Source organism: Giraffa tippelskirchi, chromosome 12 (assembly GCF_054371585.1).
Source record: "Giraffa tippelskirchi isolate mGirTip1 chromosome 12, T2T-mGirTip1v1.2.pri, whole genome shotgun sequence".
NCBI classification, from domain to species: domain Eukaryota; kingdom Metazoa; phylum Chordata; class Mammalia; order Artiodactyla; family Giraffidae; genus Giraffa; species Giraffa tippelskirchi.
Window position 1 is genome coordinate 6,781,424 of NC_137286.1, and position 15,281 is coordinate 6,796,704.

The 15,281-nt window shown below is 41.5% G+C and overlaps 1 protein-coding gene across 1 annotated transcript in view; it reads right to left on the reverse strand.

Annotated features, from left to right (window-relative positions):
• The window catches only part of LOC145529302 (uncharacterized), an 85,339-nt gene extending 74,349 nt beyond the window's left edge, over positions 1-10,990 (reverse strand). The window contains exon 1 of the mRNA XM_081549420.1: positions 10,892-10,990. Coding sequence (XP_081405546.1) covers positions 10,892-10,902 — 11 coding nt within the window. The 5' untranslated portion in view covers positions 10,903-10,990. The remainder of the gene's footprint in view (positions 1-10,891) is intronic.
• Positions 10,991-15,281: the final 4,291 nt, after the last annotated feature.

Genomic DNA, 15,281 nt, shown 5'->3' on the forward strand with positions numbered 1-15,281 from the left:
CACTCCATAGACTTGGGCACGTTATTACCCTTTCTTTTTCATTCTTCATTTTCTCAACCATAATGCAGGCTGGACAGTTTCTTCCTTATAGCAGAGGACAGCTAAGCTCAAATACTTTGGCCATCTGATGCAAAGAGCCAACTCATTGAAAAAGACCCTGATGCTGGGCAAGATTGAAGGCCAAAGAAGGGGGCCACAGAGGATGAGATGGTTACATAGCATCACCAACTCAATGGACATGAATTTGAGCAAACTCCGGGAGACAGTGGAGGACAGAGAACCCTGGCGCGCTGCAGTCTGTGGGGTTTCAAAGAGTCAAACATGACTTAATGACTGAGCAACAACGGTAACAAGTATTATTAGTTCTGACTATAAGAGGTTCTGGAGCCTTGAAAATATTCACATGCAACCCTTCTCTGCCTTGATCTTTGCCTATTCACCCTGCATGTATAGCACCATGTTCCTATGAGATAATAGTTCAATCTTTGTTTGATAAACAATCACTCTTTGCACTGCTTACTGCAGCACCTTCTATATGTCCACCGCTTATCTTGATTTGTGGGATATATCAATTAACAAAACGGAGTTCTCTGCTTCTTGGGGCTAACGTGCTAATGGGAGAGAAAGACAAAAAATAGGCATAATAGTGAAATAAAGCATACAAAAAGATGTGCGTGCTAGATGCTCAGTCATATCCAACTCTTTGCAACCCCATGGACTGTAGCCCACCAGGCTTCTCTGTCCATGGAATTGAATTCTTCAGGTAAGAATACTGGAGTGGGTAGCCTTTCCCTTTTCCAGAGGATCTTTCTGACACAGGGATCAGACCCTAGGTAAAAGGTGATAAGTATTGTGTTTAAAAAAGTAGGTGATAAGAATTGTGTTAAAAAAATAAAATAAAATAGAGCAGGAATGGGTGTTGGGAAGTGCTCAGGATGGGGGGAAGGGTGAAGTAAATTGTAATTTTGAGCAGGGAGTCCTTGCAGGACTCATTAAGGTGGCCCTCACTTATTGCATACCAGGCATATATGAGGCACTCCCAATAGTCCATTGAATGTCTGTATTTATCTAGACTTTACAGAGGTGGAAACTGAGACTTAAAAAACAAATTAACTAATGTGCTTGTTACAGATAGCAAGTGGTAACAACTATTTAAATCTGCGCACTTCACTTTATTGTCAAGTTTCATCAAATAAATTTCATATATAGTCTACTCTGTCAGCTCCTGTAATAGGCTTTTTTTAAGGAGTTTAACAGGCAGTAAGAAGTAGTCACATGGCCTCAAAGATATTAAAACCTCAATATCTGTAAAATAATAATAATAATAATAGATCTGAATGACTATAGATGCTCTGGAACAGAAATTCATTGAGGGGAAAGTAAAAGGCATTAGAAGAGAACAGAAGTGAACCAGTGAGTTTATTACTGGATCAATAATGCTCTGTACTGACAGAAACTTCTATGGGGTGTTGTTACCATTTTATTCCATCACAGCCCTGCACATAATGCATATTTGTTCAACACATTTAATACTGAAGAAGAACATAGCATTCCACAGTGTACAGCAGTATATTAAAAACTTTCTAAATGCCAATGGCAAAGAAATTGACTTAACATTGTTTAAGCCAGCAACTCCCAAATTTGTTTGAGAGAATTCTTTTTTGCACAGATTCATAACGAAAGTAATAGTCCACAGAGACAAGTTTAGAGAAATGCTACTCTAGGGAAATAAGACTTTCTATCCCTTGACTTTTAAAAAGGAACACGTGCAAGTTCTCACTGTTATGTCTTACGTTTACATAAGTACATATTGGCGTGGATGCTAAGTCACTTCAGTTGTGTCCGACTCTTTGTGACCCTATGGGCTGTGTAGCCCACTAACTCATCTGTTCGTGAGGTTCTCCAGGCAAGAATACTGGAGTGGGCTGCCATGCCCTTCTCCAGGGGTTCTTCCCACCCAGGCATCAAACTCTCGTCTCTTATGTTTCTTGCATTGGCAAGCAGGTTCTTTACCACCAGCACCACCTAGGAAGCCCACATATTGGCAGAAGAAGGATTTTAGTAGAAATAGGGATATGCTTGGAATCAAGAAGCCTAAGGTTCAGTTTCCATCCTTGTGATGCTGGGCTTGTCACTGAACGTTTTCCGAAATCTGGATTTCTCACCCATGAAATTTTGTAGAGAAATCAGATGCTGTAATGGATCAGACACTTCTGAGAAAGTGCTTTGCCTGGAGAACAACTGATAAATAGAGTTTGCATGTGAACTTATGATCTCCCTCTGCTCAGATATCATCGGAAACAGGCAAGAATATAACTTTTCAATGTTCTGCATTAAGAGAGCCAGAAAAGGAGTTCCTTAAAGCCAAAGGAATAAGTGAAATAAAGTATATTTTTGTAACAATAAGTTACAACAATAAGTAAATCGTTGAGGATACAGAAGTCTCTCCCCTAGCCAGTTACCCAAGATAACATCCCAGCTTCCCAAAGGACTTGCCAATGACCCTCAAAGGATACAGGGAAAGAGAAAAACATGAGATTTTGAAAACTTGATAGAATACAGCGTACAATAGATTATGGACTCGTTTGCTTCCCTCATAGCTCAGTTGGTAAGAATCTGCCTGCAACGCAGGAGACCCCAGTTTGATTCCTGGGTTGGGAAGATCCCCTGGAGAAGAGAGAGGCTACCCACTCCAGTATTCTGGCCTGGAGAATTCCATGGACTGTATAGTCCACGGGGTCACAAAGAGTTGGACACGACTGGGGGACATTCACTTTTCATTTTGTATCATGGTGAAAACACTATTTTTTCATGCTATGAAAAAGCGGCTTATTTTAAATCAGAATAGACACAAAAGCAGACATGAAAATAGGCGTACATAAGACTTTGGCCCTGGGTATGAGCACAATTTTCCTTTTGCTCTAAAGAAGAGATTCCCCCCACTCCTTGCCCCCCAGCATTCTTTTCTGTAGAGAAACTGCCCCTAATCTTGCAAAAAAAAAAAAAAAAAAAAAACCTTAGGTAACTTCTGATATCATCAAAATATAGGTTGAAAAATGTCTTAGTTCCTCTGATGCAACAAAATACCACACAATGGCTTATAAGCAACATAAATTTATTTCTCACAGTTCTGGAGACTGGAAGTCTACGGTCAAGGTGCCTGAAGATTTGATGTCTGGTGAGGACTCACTTCCTGGTTTGTAGCATCTTTTCGCTGTGCCCTCACATGATAGAAAGAGCAAGGGAGCTCTCTATGGGCTCTTATAAAGGCGTGGATCCTATTCATGAGAACTCTGACCTCATGATGTCATCTCTCAAAGTCCCCACCTCTTACACCATCACATTAGGGATTTTGATTCCGCATGTAAATTTTGAGTGAGACACAATTGATCTATTGCAGTAATAAGAGTTTCCTACTGGTCATTAGGAGCACATGGAAATTATCTTCAATGACCCTCTGAATCTGTACTTTCTGAATCCAGGACTAGAATGCTGACCCAAAAAGGAAAAGCTGGTTTGACCAGGACACTCTCTGCCAGGTTCCTTTAGAAAGGATTTCAAGTGGACAGGTTGATGTTCTTGCTGTTCAGTTGCTAAGTCATGTCCGACTCTTTGCGACCCCATGGGCTGCAGCAGGCCAGACCTTCCTGTCCCTCACTGTCTCCCGCAGTTTGCGCAAGTTCAATGTCCATGACAAGGACAGATTAGAACCACTCAATGAAGTGGAAGAGTCGGTTTGCCCCCAAGCTCATTCTCAGGCAAACTTCCAGCCAAAGTTTTAGTTTCAGCTCGCATGTCTTCTCTGTAACACTTTCCAGACCTTTCCATACAGAACTGGCCGCTTGCTCTCCTGATCAAACATGTTTCTTCTATTTGCCTTTCTCACAGCGGTTCACTCTTTGTCCTATGTACTCAGATATCTCTCCCCTCTGGCTCTGAAATTTCCACCAGGGCAAAGGCTGCTTCTGATCCATCTCTTTATCCCTTGTCCCTGGATTGGTGCCTGCCCTCATCCGAGAACCAGGATCTACCAGCTCTGGGTCTTCAGCCCATGACTTTACCTCTTTGTGCCTCGGCTTCCTCAACTACAAAAGTCAGAATAATACCAGTAGTTTCCCCAGAGAGCTGTGGTGAGAGTTAAACACTATCGTTCTTAAATTGTTACAGGGGGGTGCATGGAAAGCAAGATCCATTCTTGTTCCTGAGCTTCAATGACTTTATTCCACATCCAAGAATGGTTACAGTGAGTTGAGGTTTGGGGATTTGAATTTTGTAAAGATATATTCCCCCTGGGGTGTTCAGAAATGAATGAGGCAAGATCCACCTTACCATGTGGCATCTCCTTGTCTGGGGGGCCTGGCGCTGACAGCAGAATGGCCCAATGGCTGGGCAGCCATTCATGAACAAAACAGAGATAAAGGTCTATTGACTGTCACAGCTACACCCCGAAAAAAGTTAATTAAAGGATGTTTTTGCCCATGTCTTCAAATCAAAGAGGGCATGGATGAAGAAATCTGCAGAAATTATCTAAGGCTGCTTCAGCCTTAGCATTTATTATTCAACACCTCACTCATTGCCCTTATTATAAATATTTAATCACTGCACAACTGTAAGTGGCTGGGTCTTCCAAGAGGACCTGGGAGCATTAAGGGGAAGCAAGAGGCGGTGGGAGGGGGGAGGCGAGAGAGGACTATAAGGACAGGAAGTCTTCAGGCTGTGTCGAGGTGAGGCAGGGCCATGAGGGGGTGTGAAGAACAGTGCTGAACTGCACTTTGAAAGCATGTTATCAAGGACTTGAACATTTTGCTTTGGATGTATCCACTGGAGTTCAAAGTCACCTCCACCCTCCATTGCTTCATAGCCACTGTCAAGGGTGCCCTTGGAAAGCAGGCAGAACATGTTCTTAATGAAAGCAAACTCCTAGCAGTGAGAGGTGCTATACATGTCCACGCCTTTTGTCTGCTTTCTTTCTCTCTGTGTCTCTCTGTCACACACACACACACACACATACAGAGCCAGAAAGCTTGGCAAGCCTGTGAGCTATCAATAATGTATGTGCAGCATTGCATCCACCCCCAGGCCAGGAGATCGTGTGGGGAGAAAGGACTGGTGTTACTCCTGGGCCCTGATGAGGTCACGTCTGCAGTCAGCAGGTTGGGGGAAGACTGCGTGTTTGAGCTCCGTCCTGTCTGACTCTGCGGCCCCATGCACTGAAGCTCTCCAGGCTCTTCTGTCCATGGAATTTTTCAGGCAAGAATCCTGGACTGGGTTACCATTTCCCACTCCAGGGGATCTTCTCCATCCAGAGATCGAATCCTTGTGTCTTACATCTCCTAAATTGGGAGGCGTGTTCTTAACCACTGAACCACCTGGGAAGTCCTGGGGCAAGACTCCTTATGTGCAATGGGTGTGAGTTTGCTCAGATAGCTGAGCGTCATAGAAACATGTAACACTCACTAACGTGTTTTTGGTTGAGCTGTAGCCCCTACAGATCTATATGCTGAAATCCTAACCCTGGGGACCTCAGAATGTGACCTTATCTGGAAATAGAGTCATAGGATTTGTAATCAGTTAAGTGAGAATGTTGCCATCCTGAAGCGGGGTGAGCCCAAGTCTAGTATATGTGAAGTGTTCTTATAAAAGGGAGAAATTTGGACACAGAGAAGCAGACGGGGAGGACACCACATGAGGATGGAAGTCGACATGGAGTAATATTTCTGCAAACTAAGGGATGCCGAAGAGCGCCAGCAGACCAGCAAAACCCAGGAGAGAGACAGAGAAGAGCCTGCCTCACAGTTCTCAGAAGGAATCGACCCTGGTGACTCCCGACCTCAGACTTCTGGCCTCTAGAACCGTGAGAAGAAATTCCTCCTGTTGATGCCACCCAGCCTGTGGGGATTTGTTACGGCAGCTATAGCAAACAGACTCACCAAGGCAGGAAATTTTAAGGTTAATTACTCACCAGCATCTTGGCAGCATCACTCTGCAAGGAGGTACCCTTCCAGGTATCTGTCTCCAATTCCTCTGCCAAACTGGTTCTTTTTTTTCTTTGCTGTGAACTTCAAATTTTACTTCATTTTATTTATTTATTTTACTTTAAGACTTTATTAGAGCTATAATCAGACGACAGACTGGAATGCCATAAAGTCAGAGTTCTCCAGAACAAGAGAACCAATAGATGTTTTGTTATATAAATAATGAAATAACAGTTATATGTAACTATATTATATAGTTAATATTTTGTTGTTGTTCAGTCACTAAGTTGTGTCCGACTCTTTGCGATCCCATGGACTGCAGCACACCAGGCTCCTCTGTCGTCTAATATCTCCCAGAGTTTGCTTGAATTCATGTCCATTGAGTCGGCGATGCCATCCCACCACATCTCCCTCTGTCGCCTCATTTTTCTTTTGCATTCAATTTTTCCCAGCATCAGGGTCTTTTCCAGTGAATCAGCTCTTTGAATCAGGTGGCCAAAGTATTAGAGCTTCAGCTTCAGCCAATAGTCCATCTAGTGAATATCCAGACTTGAACTTTTGGAGTGACTGGTTTGACTAGTCTATCAATAAAAAGTGTATTGATTTCCATGTTCATTTCATCCACAAACACCCTCACAGAAACATCCAGAATAGTGCTTGACCAAATAGCTGGTTATCCAGTGGTTCAGTCAAATCAGCACATAAAACTAACCATCATGAATGTTTTCTACAATTGTAGGTATGATACTTGTGTTACGCACATGCTGTAAAGCAAAATGTAGTCAATGGATAAATAAAATGTGGTATAACCATACATCAGAATATTATTCTGCCCTTTAGAAATTTCAACACATGCTACAACACGGATGGATCTTGAGAATATTATGCTAAGTGAGATAACCTAGTTACAAAAAGATGAATACTGTGTTATACTATTTAGATGGTGTGCCTAGAGCTCCCTGGTGGCTCAATGGTAAAGAATCTGCCTGACAATGCAGGAGACCTGGGACACACGGGTTCTATCTCTGGGTTGGGAAGATTCTCTGGAGAAGGAAACGGCAGTCTGCTCCAGTATTCTAGCCTGGGAAATCCCATGACAGAGGATCCCGCTGGGCTACAGTCCATTGGGGAGCAAAAGAGTCGGACACGACTTGGCGACTGAACAACAAGAACAGCAAAAGAGTAGTCAAATGTACAGAGAAAGAAAGCAGCTGTGTGGTTGTGAGGGGCTGTGGGGAGCCGGGGATGGGTAGTTAGTGTTTAACGGGGACAGAGATTCAGTTTTGCAGGATGAATATAGTTCTAGAGGTGGATGGTGGGATGGTTGCCAGACAAAGTCTATGTATTGATACTTACTGCCACTGAATTGTATCCTTAAAAATGGTTAGAGTGGCAAATTTAAATTTCAGGTGATATGTATTTGGCAGGGTTTTAAAAAAATACAAAGAAGAAAACTGAGTATCCTGCAGAGCAGTTGAGATATCTTTGGACCTGATTTCATATTAAGTTTCCAGACTGGGCTGATGGGAAAAGGTCACTGCTGACTCTGGTGGTGGGGCTGTATGGCAACCTTACTAGTCTTGCTTGTGAAGCCACAAGGACACCCATTTTTAGAACAGCTCTCTTCTCTGAAAGCCTAGTCTTGGCTGACAGCCCTGCAGTGGTCTAATGGTCCCTTCTATGCATCTCTTACTTCCCATCTCAGCATCTGTACTAACCAGAGTTCCCAGAGAAACAAAACCAATAGGTGTTCTATGGTATGTATAGGAAGATATTTATTATAAGAAATTGGTTTATACAATTATTGAGACTGAGAATTCCCATGATTGATCCTCCATCTGCAACCTGGAGACCCAGGAAAGCAGGTGGTATAATTCAGTGAGTCTGAATGTTGGGAGCCAAGAGTGCTAGGGGCAAGGAAAGATCAATATCCCAGCTCAAATAATGAGGCAGAAAAAGACAGAATTCTTCCTTCCTCTGTCTTTTTATTCTATCCAGGCTCTCAACAGATTGGATATTCAACCATACTGAGGAGGGCGATTGGCTTTAGTGAGTCCACTGATTCTAATTTCATCTGGAGACACCCTCACAGGAAAAAAAAAAAAATGTTTAGACAAATATCAAGGCATCCTGTGATCCAATCAAGGTGACACATAAAATGAACTATCATAGTGTTCCTTGAGCGTATCTGGAGAAATGAATGCCAAGTCTGGGTCCTGGCTACAGCAAAGAGGGTAACAGAGGCCAGAAATTCCTCTCCAAACATGAACAGTGTCTAAAACACATTAAGTGGACAGAAAGAGGGGAACCATCCTACAAGTTGGTTATAACACCTTCCTCATGTGTTGGCTATAAAGTCAGCATCATAGTGCTTGATATCGAGAAACCCAGCATTGTATGAAAGCAGTTGTTTTTATTGTTGTTGTAGTGATGTTATGATCACTTTTATTACTAGCATAATATAGTCTATTCTAGTAGTTCTTAATGTTGTTAATAAAATATTAATGCATTTTATTTATTTTTTCATATATTTCACTGCAAAAACAAGGCATGTACTGTTTTTTCTCACATGCAATCATTAGTTTAGTGATTGACTTCTCAGGAGAGCAATCCTTAGTCTATGATTAAATACAAGTTTCAGGAGGCCTGAACAGGGGCTGTGAAAATTCTGCCTTTGGGGTTTCCTGGAGATCATTGTGGAGGCCAAATAAAGGGAATTATCTTCTTTGGAGTATGCATGGCATGTTGAGAGTCCCTTGGACTGCAGGGAGATCAAACAAGTCAGTCCTAAAGGAAATCAGTCCTGAATATTCATTAGAAGGACTGATACTGACGCTGAAGCTCCAATACTTTGGCCATCTGATGCGAAGAACTGAGTCACTGGAAAAGACCCTGATGCTGGGAAAGATTGAAGGCAGGAGGAGAAGGGGATGACAGAGGATGAGATGGTTGGATGGCATCACTGACTCGATGGACATGAGTTTGAGCAAGCTCCGGGAGTTGGTGATGGGCAGGGAGGCCTGGTGTGCTGCAGTCCATGGGGTTGCAGAGTCGAACATGAGTGAGCGACTGAACTGAACTGAATTGATGGCATGTTTATGTCATGTGGGAGGAGAAGCATGCATGTTGTGCAGTGTGGTCTGTGGGTGTTTATGGGCTCAAAGACACATCAATTCTCTTCCAAGGTGTAATCTTCCTTCAATGCTTTTTGTTAATGATTTGCATTTGGTGTTTTATCCATTGGGCCTTATGTTTGTTCTCTCCTCTCAACCCTCAAATCTCTCCTCTTTCTTCCTTGTCCTCCATCAGTTTCTCCTGCAGACTCTGCACTAATGTTTTGTTGACACTGATCCTGAGTTGTTTCAGAGTAATGATTGAACACAACGGAACCATCTCTACCCTTTCCAAAACTTTTTGTTGTGTGTATGCGAGGTACTGAATTCTGTGCTATCAAACACATCTTCTATCATCTTTTGTAGACATCACCTCTCATCCCCTGCCACTGCTGACACTGGTAAACTGATCTGTCTTTGCTATGTGATATTAGGCTTCCCTGGTGGCTCAGATGGTAAAGAATCTCCTGCCAATACAGGAGACCTGGGTTCTATCCCTGGGTCTGGAAGATCTTCTGGAGGAGGAAATGGCAACCCATTCCAGTATTCTTGCCTGGAGAATCCCAGGGACAGAGGAGCCTGGGGGGCTGCCGTCTATGGGGTCGCACAGAGTCAGACACGACTGAAGAGACTAGCAGCAGCAGCAGCAACTATGGGAGCCATGTTCAAAAGCAGGACTTCCACGGATGACTACTGACTGCTTCTTGGCATGTATATATGTTGAGAAAAAAGAAATCCATTTAAAATTTTTATTTACTTTTAAAACCAAGCATTTTCATAGAATGTATTTTGTGCCAAGAATTGTATAAAGTGCTCCACACATGTCAACATATTTGATATTAACACCGTTGACCCAGTGAACTATGAATGATCATTGCCTATCTTTTACAGATGGGGAAGTTGAGATAATAGACAGTTTAAGTGCAGCTGCTCAAGGTCTCATAGCAAGTCAGGTTTGGAGCTTGTGTTTGAAAACATCAGTTACTTTGCTAGTCCATGGAATGACCTGTCTTAATTCACACAAAGTGCCCAAGAAGCAGAGAGGAGAGCTCCAGTTCAAATGTTTAGATAGCAAAGGATAAGGAAATTGACCTCAAAGAAGTGATGCTTGAATGGGACCATGAAGAAAGCGTGGATCTGGGAGATGAGAATTATTAGAAGAAAGAAGTACACACCAATGGAGGGGTGGGCCTTCTGGACACTTCCAGGGACCAGACGGTAATGATAGTTGGTTTTGGCTAAAGCATAGAGTGCTATCACTCTGTGGAGCTGATCATGAAACACTATCTGAAAACATGGCAGGGCTCGGTCTTGAAACGACCTTATCTTGGGGTCGTAGGAACTTGTTCAAAGATTTTAACTGATATTAAAGGAAAATACTTGCAAGAGTATAAAGTGTACATTTTTAAATGTATTTAAATTGTGAAAGTGAAAAAGTTTGGGGGTCTTCTAATTTTCCTTAATATTTAGTAATCCAATTAAGACATCATGTAATGTTTCCCCTCTCAGTCCTTATAAGAGAAATGCATGCTCAGTTGCTCAATTATATCTAACTTTTTGCAACTCCATGGACTGTGGCCCACAGCCGTCATCCGTCCATGATATTTTCTAGGTGACAATACTGCAGTGGGTTGCCATTTCCTTCTCCAGGGGATCTTCCCAACCCAAGGATTGAACCTACATCTCCTGTATCTCCTGCATTAAGTCCCCTAAGACTTAATGAAAATATCTAAATTACCAACTGGAAGATGCAAGAAAAAAAAATATATCCTATATACAGATATGGATATATCCTATACATACTGTAGATGCATTGAAGCCCCAGGAAAGAGAAGCAGTTGGAATTAGTCCTTCTCTTTTACTTGAACAAGATGACTTTTAAAGGTGGAACGTACCATGTCTAGAAAAGAGGGACTGTTTTAACCGTTTGGAACTTCCTTTTAGGGAATTAGAATGTCAGCCTGTCTGACTCCCTGAGGGAAGCTAATGGGTATTGGAGAGCTTTCCTAGGAGCAGAATAGGACTTCTTTCATTTATTTGCCACTGGGTACAGTAAGTCCCCTACATATAAACCTTCAAGTTCTGAACTTCCACAGATGCAAAGGAGTGTTCCATCAACATCAGGCCTGAGTGAAATTGCAGCTTGCCTTCATCTCCTATTGCTGGACGATCCTTCACCTCCACCATCTCCCACCTCCACTCCCTCCTCCGTTCAGTAACTGCTCTTGCCTGTTCAGTGACTGCCGGCCCTTGTATGCTAGCTGTAGTACTATACTACTACATTTTCAAGGTACTGTACCGTCAGATTAAAACTGGGTTTTTTTCCTATTTGTTTTTTATGTATTATTTGTGTGAAAAGTATTGTAAAACTATTACACATACAGTACTAATAGCCGATTGCGTTAGTTGGGTACCTAGGCTAATTTTGTCGGACTTGGAACAAATTATACTTATGAACGTGTTCTCAGAATAGAACTCATTCATATGGGGGAGACTTACTATATCTCCAATGTACATGGCACATTATGTGAAAAACCACAGCTGAACGGAGTACAGTTTTCCTTAGCCTTTCTATGCATGAGGTACACTGTTATGATATACGTGCTTAATAACACACACTCATACACAGACGACACTAGTAGCATTCACATAATTCCCCATGCCTGTTAGGCAGCCTGGAACACAAAACCATCATGACGATGCCAGAGTCCTCCCATTTGACAATGACACATCACCATCCTTGTTGGTCAGTCTCACACTGACTCACCAGCGGAGAGATTCTTGAAGAATCTATCAATTCAAAGCAAAGAGGATGCTTGCCATTTGAAAAATGAATTTACAAGTCTTGCAAAAGATGTAAGATGGCCTAACGTTGATGGAAGTGTTGGAATGTTGCTTGACTCACCCGTAGAGTCTGGATGGGGGAAGCTAGTCAACACCCACATCCCTGCCCTTCCCTACTCTGCTCGTCCCCATGTGTGATGCTGTACTGGTTTCTATATTTCAGCCCTCCTAGAAAACACATTTCAGGACTATGGCCATTTTTGTGTTTCTTGCTCTCTAATGAAAGTGTGCCTCAGAGCATAGTAGATGGTCAGTGAATGTGTGCACAGTAAGTTAATGCCCAGCTTTCCTGTCTAGAGTATTACCAAAGGTTGTCATTGCTGTTTACTCCTTCCACCCAGCTTATAGGAAAATGATTGACATACAATAGATACTCAGTAGATATCTCCTGAATGAACAAAATAATGATGCATGTTTCCAAAGAGCAAACTTGAAGAAGAAAATTTAAGAGAAGTCCTTGGCAAAGTTGCCGCAAATCTTGCATATTTTTACAAAAAGTGACCTCTTTATGAACTTCTCGAAAAAGCTAAGTACCATACAAAGGTTATTTCATCATGTTAGTAATAAATTTTATTAAAAAATTCAAAGCAAATCCCCCTTATTTCATTCTTTGTTCACTTAAAAATTTACATGGGTCTATAACATAAACTATTTATATTACTTATATGAAAGACATGACACATTCATTTTCATAACGACATTTTTGTTTTTCAAGGTAAATTGCCAATTGAATCTGTTTTGTTCCATTATTAACTGTGAAATTTTTATTCTTTTCTCTTCTAAATTGATTACTGAAAATGGCTTATTTCCAGTATCAATTCATCCTGGGACGATCTTGAACTTGTTTCTTATTTAATTTTACATTCTGTGCTTGTCACACAAATCTGTTGCCAGATTATTTTGTTATAAGTCTTCACAATTGAAATGAGACAGAAACTATTTCATCTTATGGATATGAAAGGTTTTCTTAAACTAGTCTTTATTTCATCTTTTTAATTAATTTATTTATTTTAATTGGAGGCTAATTACTTCACAATTTTGTGGTGGTTTTTGCCATACATTGATATGAATCAGCCACGGGTGTACATGTGCTCCCCATTCCTTCACAATTTTGTGGTGGTTTTTGCCATACATTGATATGAATCAGCCACGGGTGTACATGTGCTCCCCATCCCGAATCCCCCTCCCACCGCCCTCCCCATCCCATCCCTCTGGGTCGTCCCAGTGCACCTGCTTTGAGTGCCCTGTTTCATGCATTGAACTTGGACTGATCATCTATTTCACATATAGTAATATACATGTTTCAGTGCTATTCTCTCAAATCATCCCACCCTTGTCTTCTCTCAGAGTCCAAAAGTGTCTTCTTTCTATCTATGTTTCTTTTGCTGTCTTGCATATAGGGTTGTCATTACCATCTTTCTAAATTCCATATATATGTGTTGATATACTGTATTGGTGTTTTTCTTTCTCACTTACTTCGCTCTATATAATAGGCTCCAGTTTCATCCACCTCGTTAGAACCGATTCAAATGTGTTCTTTTTGATAGCTGAGTAATATTCCACTGTGTTTATGTACCACAGCTTTCTTATCCATTTGTCTGCTGATGGACATCTAGGTTGCTGCCATGTCCTAGCTATTGTAAACAGTGCTGCAACGAACATTGAGGTACACTTGTCTCTTTCAATTCTAGTTTCCTTGGTGTGTGTGCCCAGCAGTGGGATTGCTGGGTCATATGGCAGTTCTATTTCCAGTTTTTTAAGGAATCTCCACACTGTTCTCCATAGTGGCTGTACCAGTTTGCATTCCCACCAGCAGTGTAAGAGGGCTTCCTTTTCTCCACATTCTCTCCAGCATTTATGGTTTGTAGACTTTTTGATGGCAGCCATTCTAACTGGCATGAGATGATACCTCATTGTGGTTTTGATTTGCATTTCTCTGATAATGAATGATGTTGAACATTTTTTTCATGTGTTTATTAGACATCTGTATGTCTTCTTTGGAAAAATGTCTGTTTAGTTCTATGGCCCATGTGTTTGATTGGGTCATTTGTTTTTCTGGCATTGAGCTGCATGAGCTACTTGTATATATTTGAGATTAATTCTTTGTCAGTTTCTTCATTTGCTATTATTTTATCCCATTCTGAAGGCTGTCTTTTCACCTTGCTCATAGTTTCCCTTGTTGTGAAAAAGCTTTTAAGTTTAATTAGGTCCCATTTGTTTATTTTTGCTTTTACTTCCATTACTCTGGGGGATGGGTCATAGAAGATCTTGCTGTGACTTATGTCAGAGTCTTTTGCCTATGTTTTCCTCTAGGAGTTTTATAGTTTCTGGTCTTACATTTAGATCTTTAATCCATTTTGAGTTTATTTTTGTGTATGGTGTTAGAAAGTGTTCTAGTTTCATTCTTTTACAGGTTGACCAGTTTTCTCAGCACAACTTGTTAAAGAGATTGTCTTTTCTCCATTGTATATTCTTGCCTCCTTTGTCAAAGGTAAGGTGTCCGTAGGTGCATGGATTTATCTCTGGGCTTCCTATTTTGTTCCATTGATCTATATTTCTGTCTTTGTGCCAGCACCATACTGTCTTGATGACTGTAGCTTTGTATTATAGTCTGAAGTCAGGCAGGTTGATTCCTCCAGTTCCATTCTTCTTTCTCAAGATTGCTTTGGCTATTCACAGGTTTTTGTATTTCCATACAAATTGTTAAATTATTTGCTCTAGTTCTGTGAAAAAATATCATTGGTAGCTTGATAGGGATTGCATTGAATCTATAGATTGCTTTGGGTTGTATACTCATTTTCAGTATATTGATTCTTCTGAACATTAGTTTGAGTTTCTTGTGACCCTATTTGGAGAAGATGTTAAGATATGACAAAAATTTAGCTTTTGAATCCCTGATGAATAGGAGATTACCATAATATGAAGCTGTTTTTGTCATTGAAGGATGAACCCTATCTACCACCCTGGGTCCACTTCCCCCAACCACCCCCCTTAGCTTGGAAATGGTCCTGAACTAGGCCTCCTGATGCTCCATTCTAACCTGGGGAAGAGCCAAGCTGCCAAGAGGTAGGCAAACACAGAGGCCTGGGACACAGGTACTGCCAACAGAACAAATTGTACAGCAACATTCTTTGGCAGCTCCACAAAGAACATCAGGGCTGTCAAAGGTGTGGACAGAGAGGCACTGCCTACGTGCCCATCGGGGGAGGGATGTTTGTATCCTCGGGATGCCAGGAGGCATGAACCTGGCAGGAGGCACCTTTGCCTTACTTTATTCATTGTCCTCATAAACTGTGGGCAGGTAAAATAATTTCTCAGTCACATCTCATCAGCTCAAGCGGCAAATTTA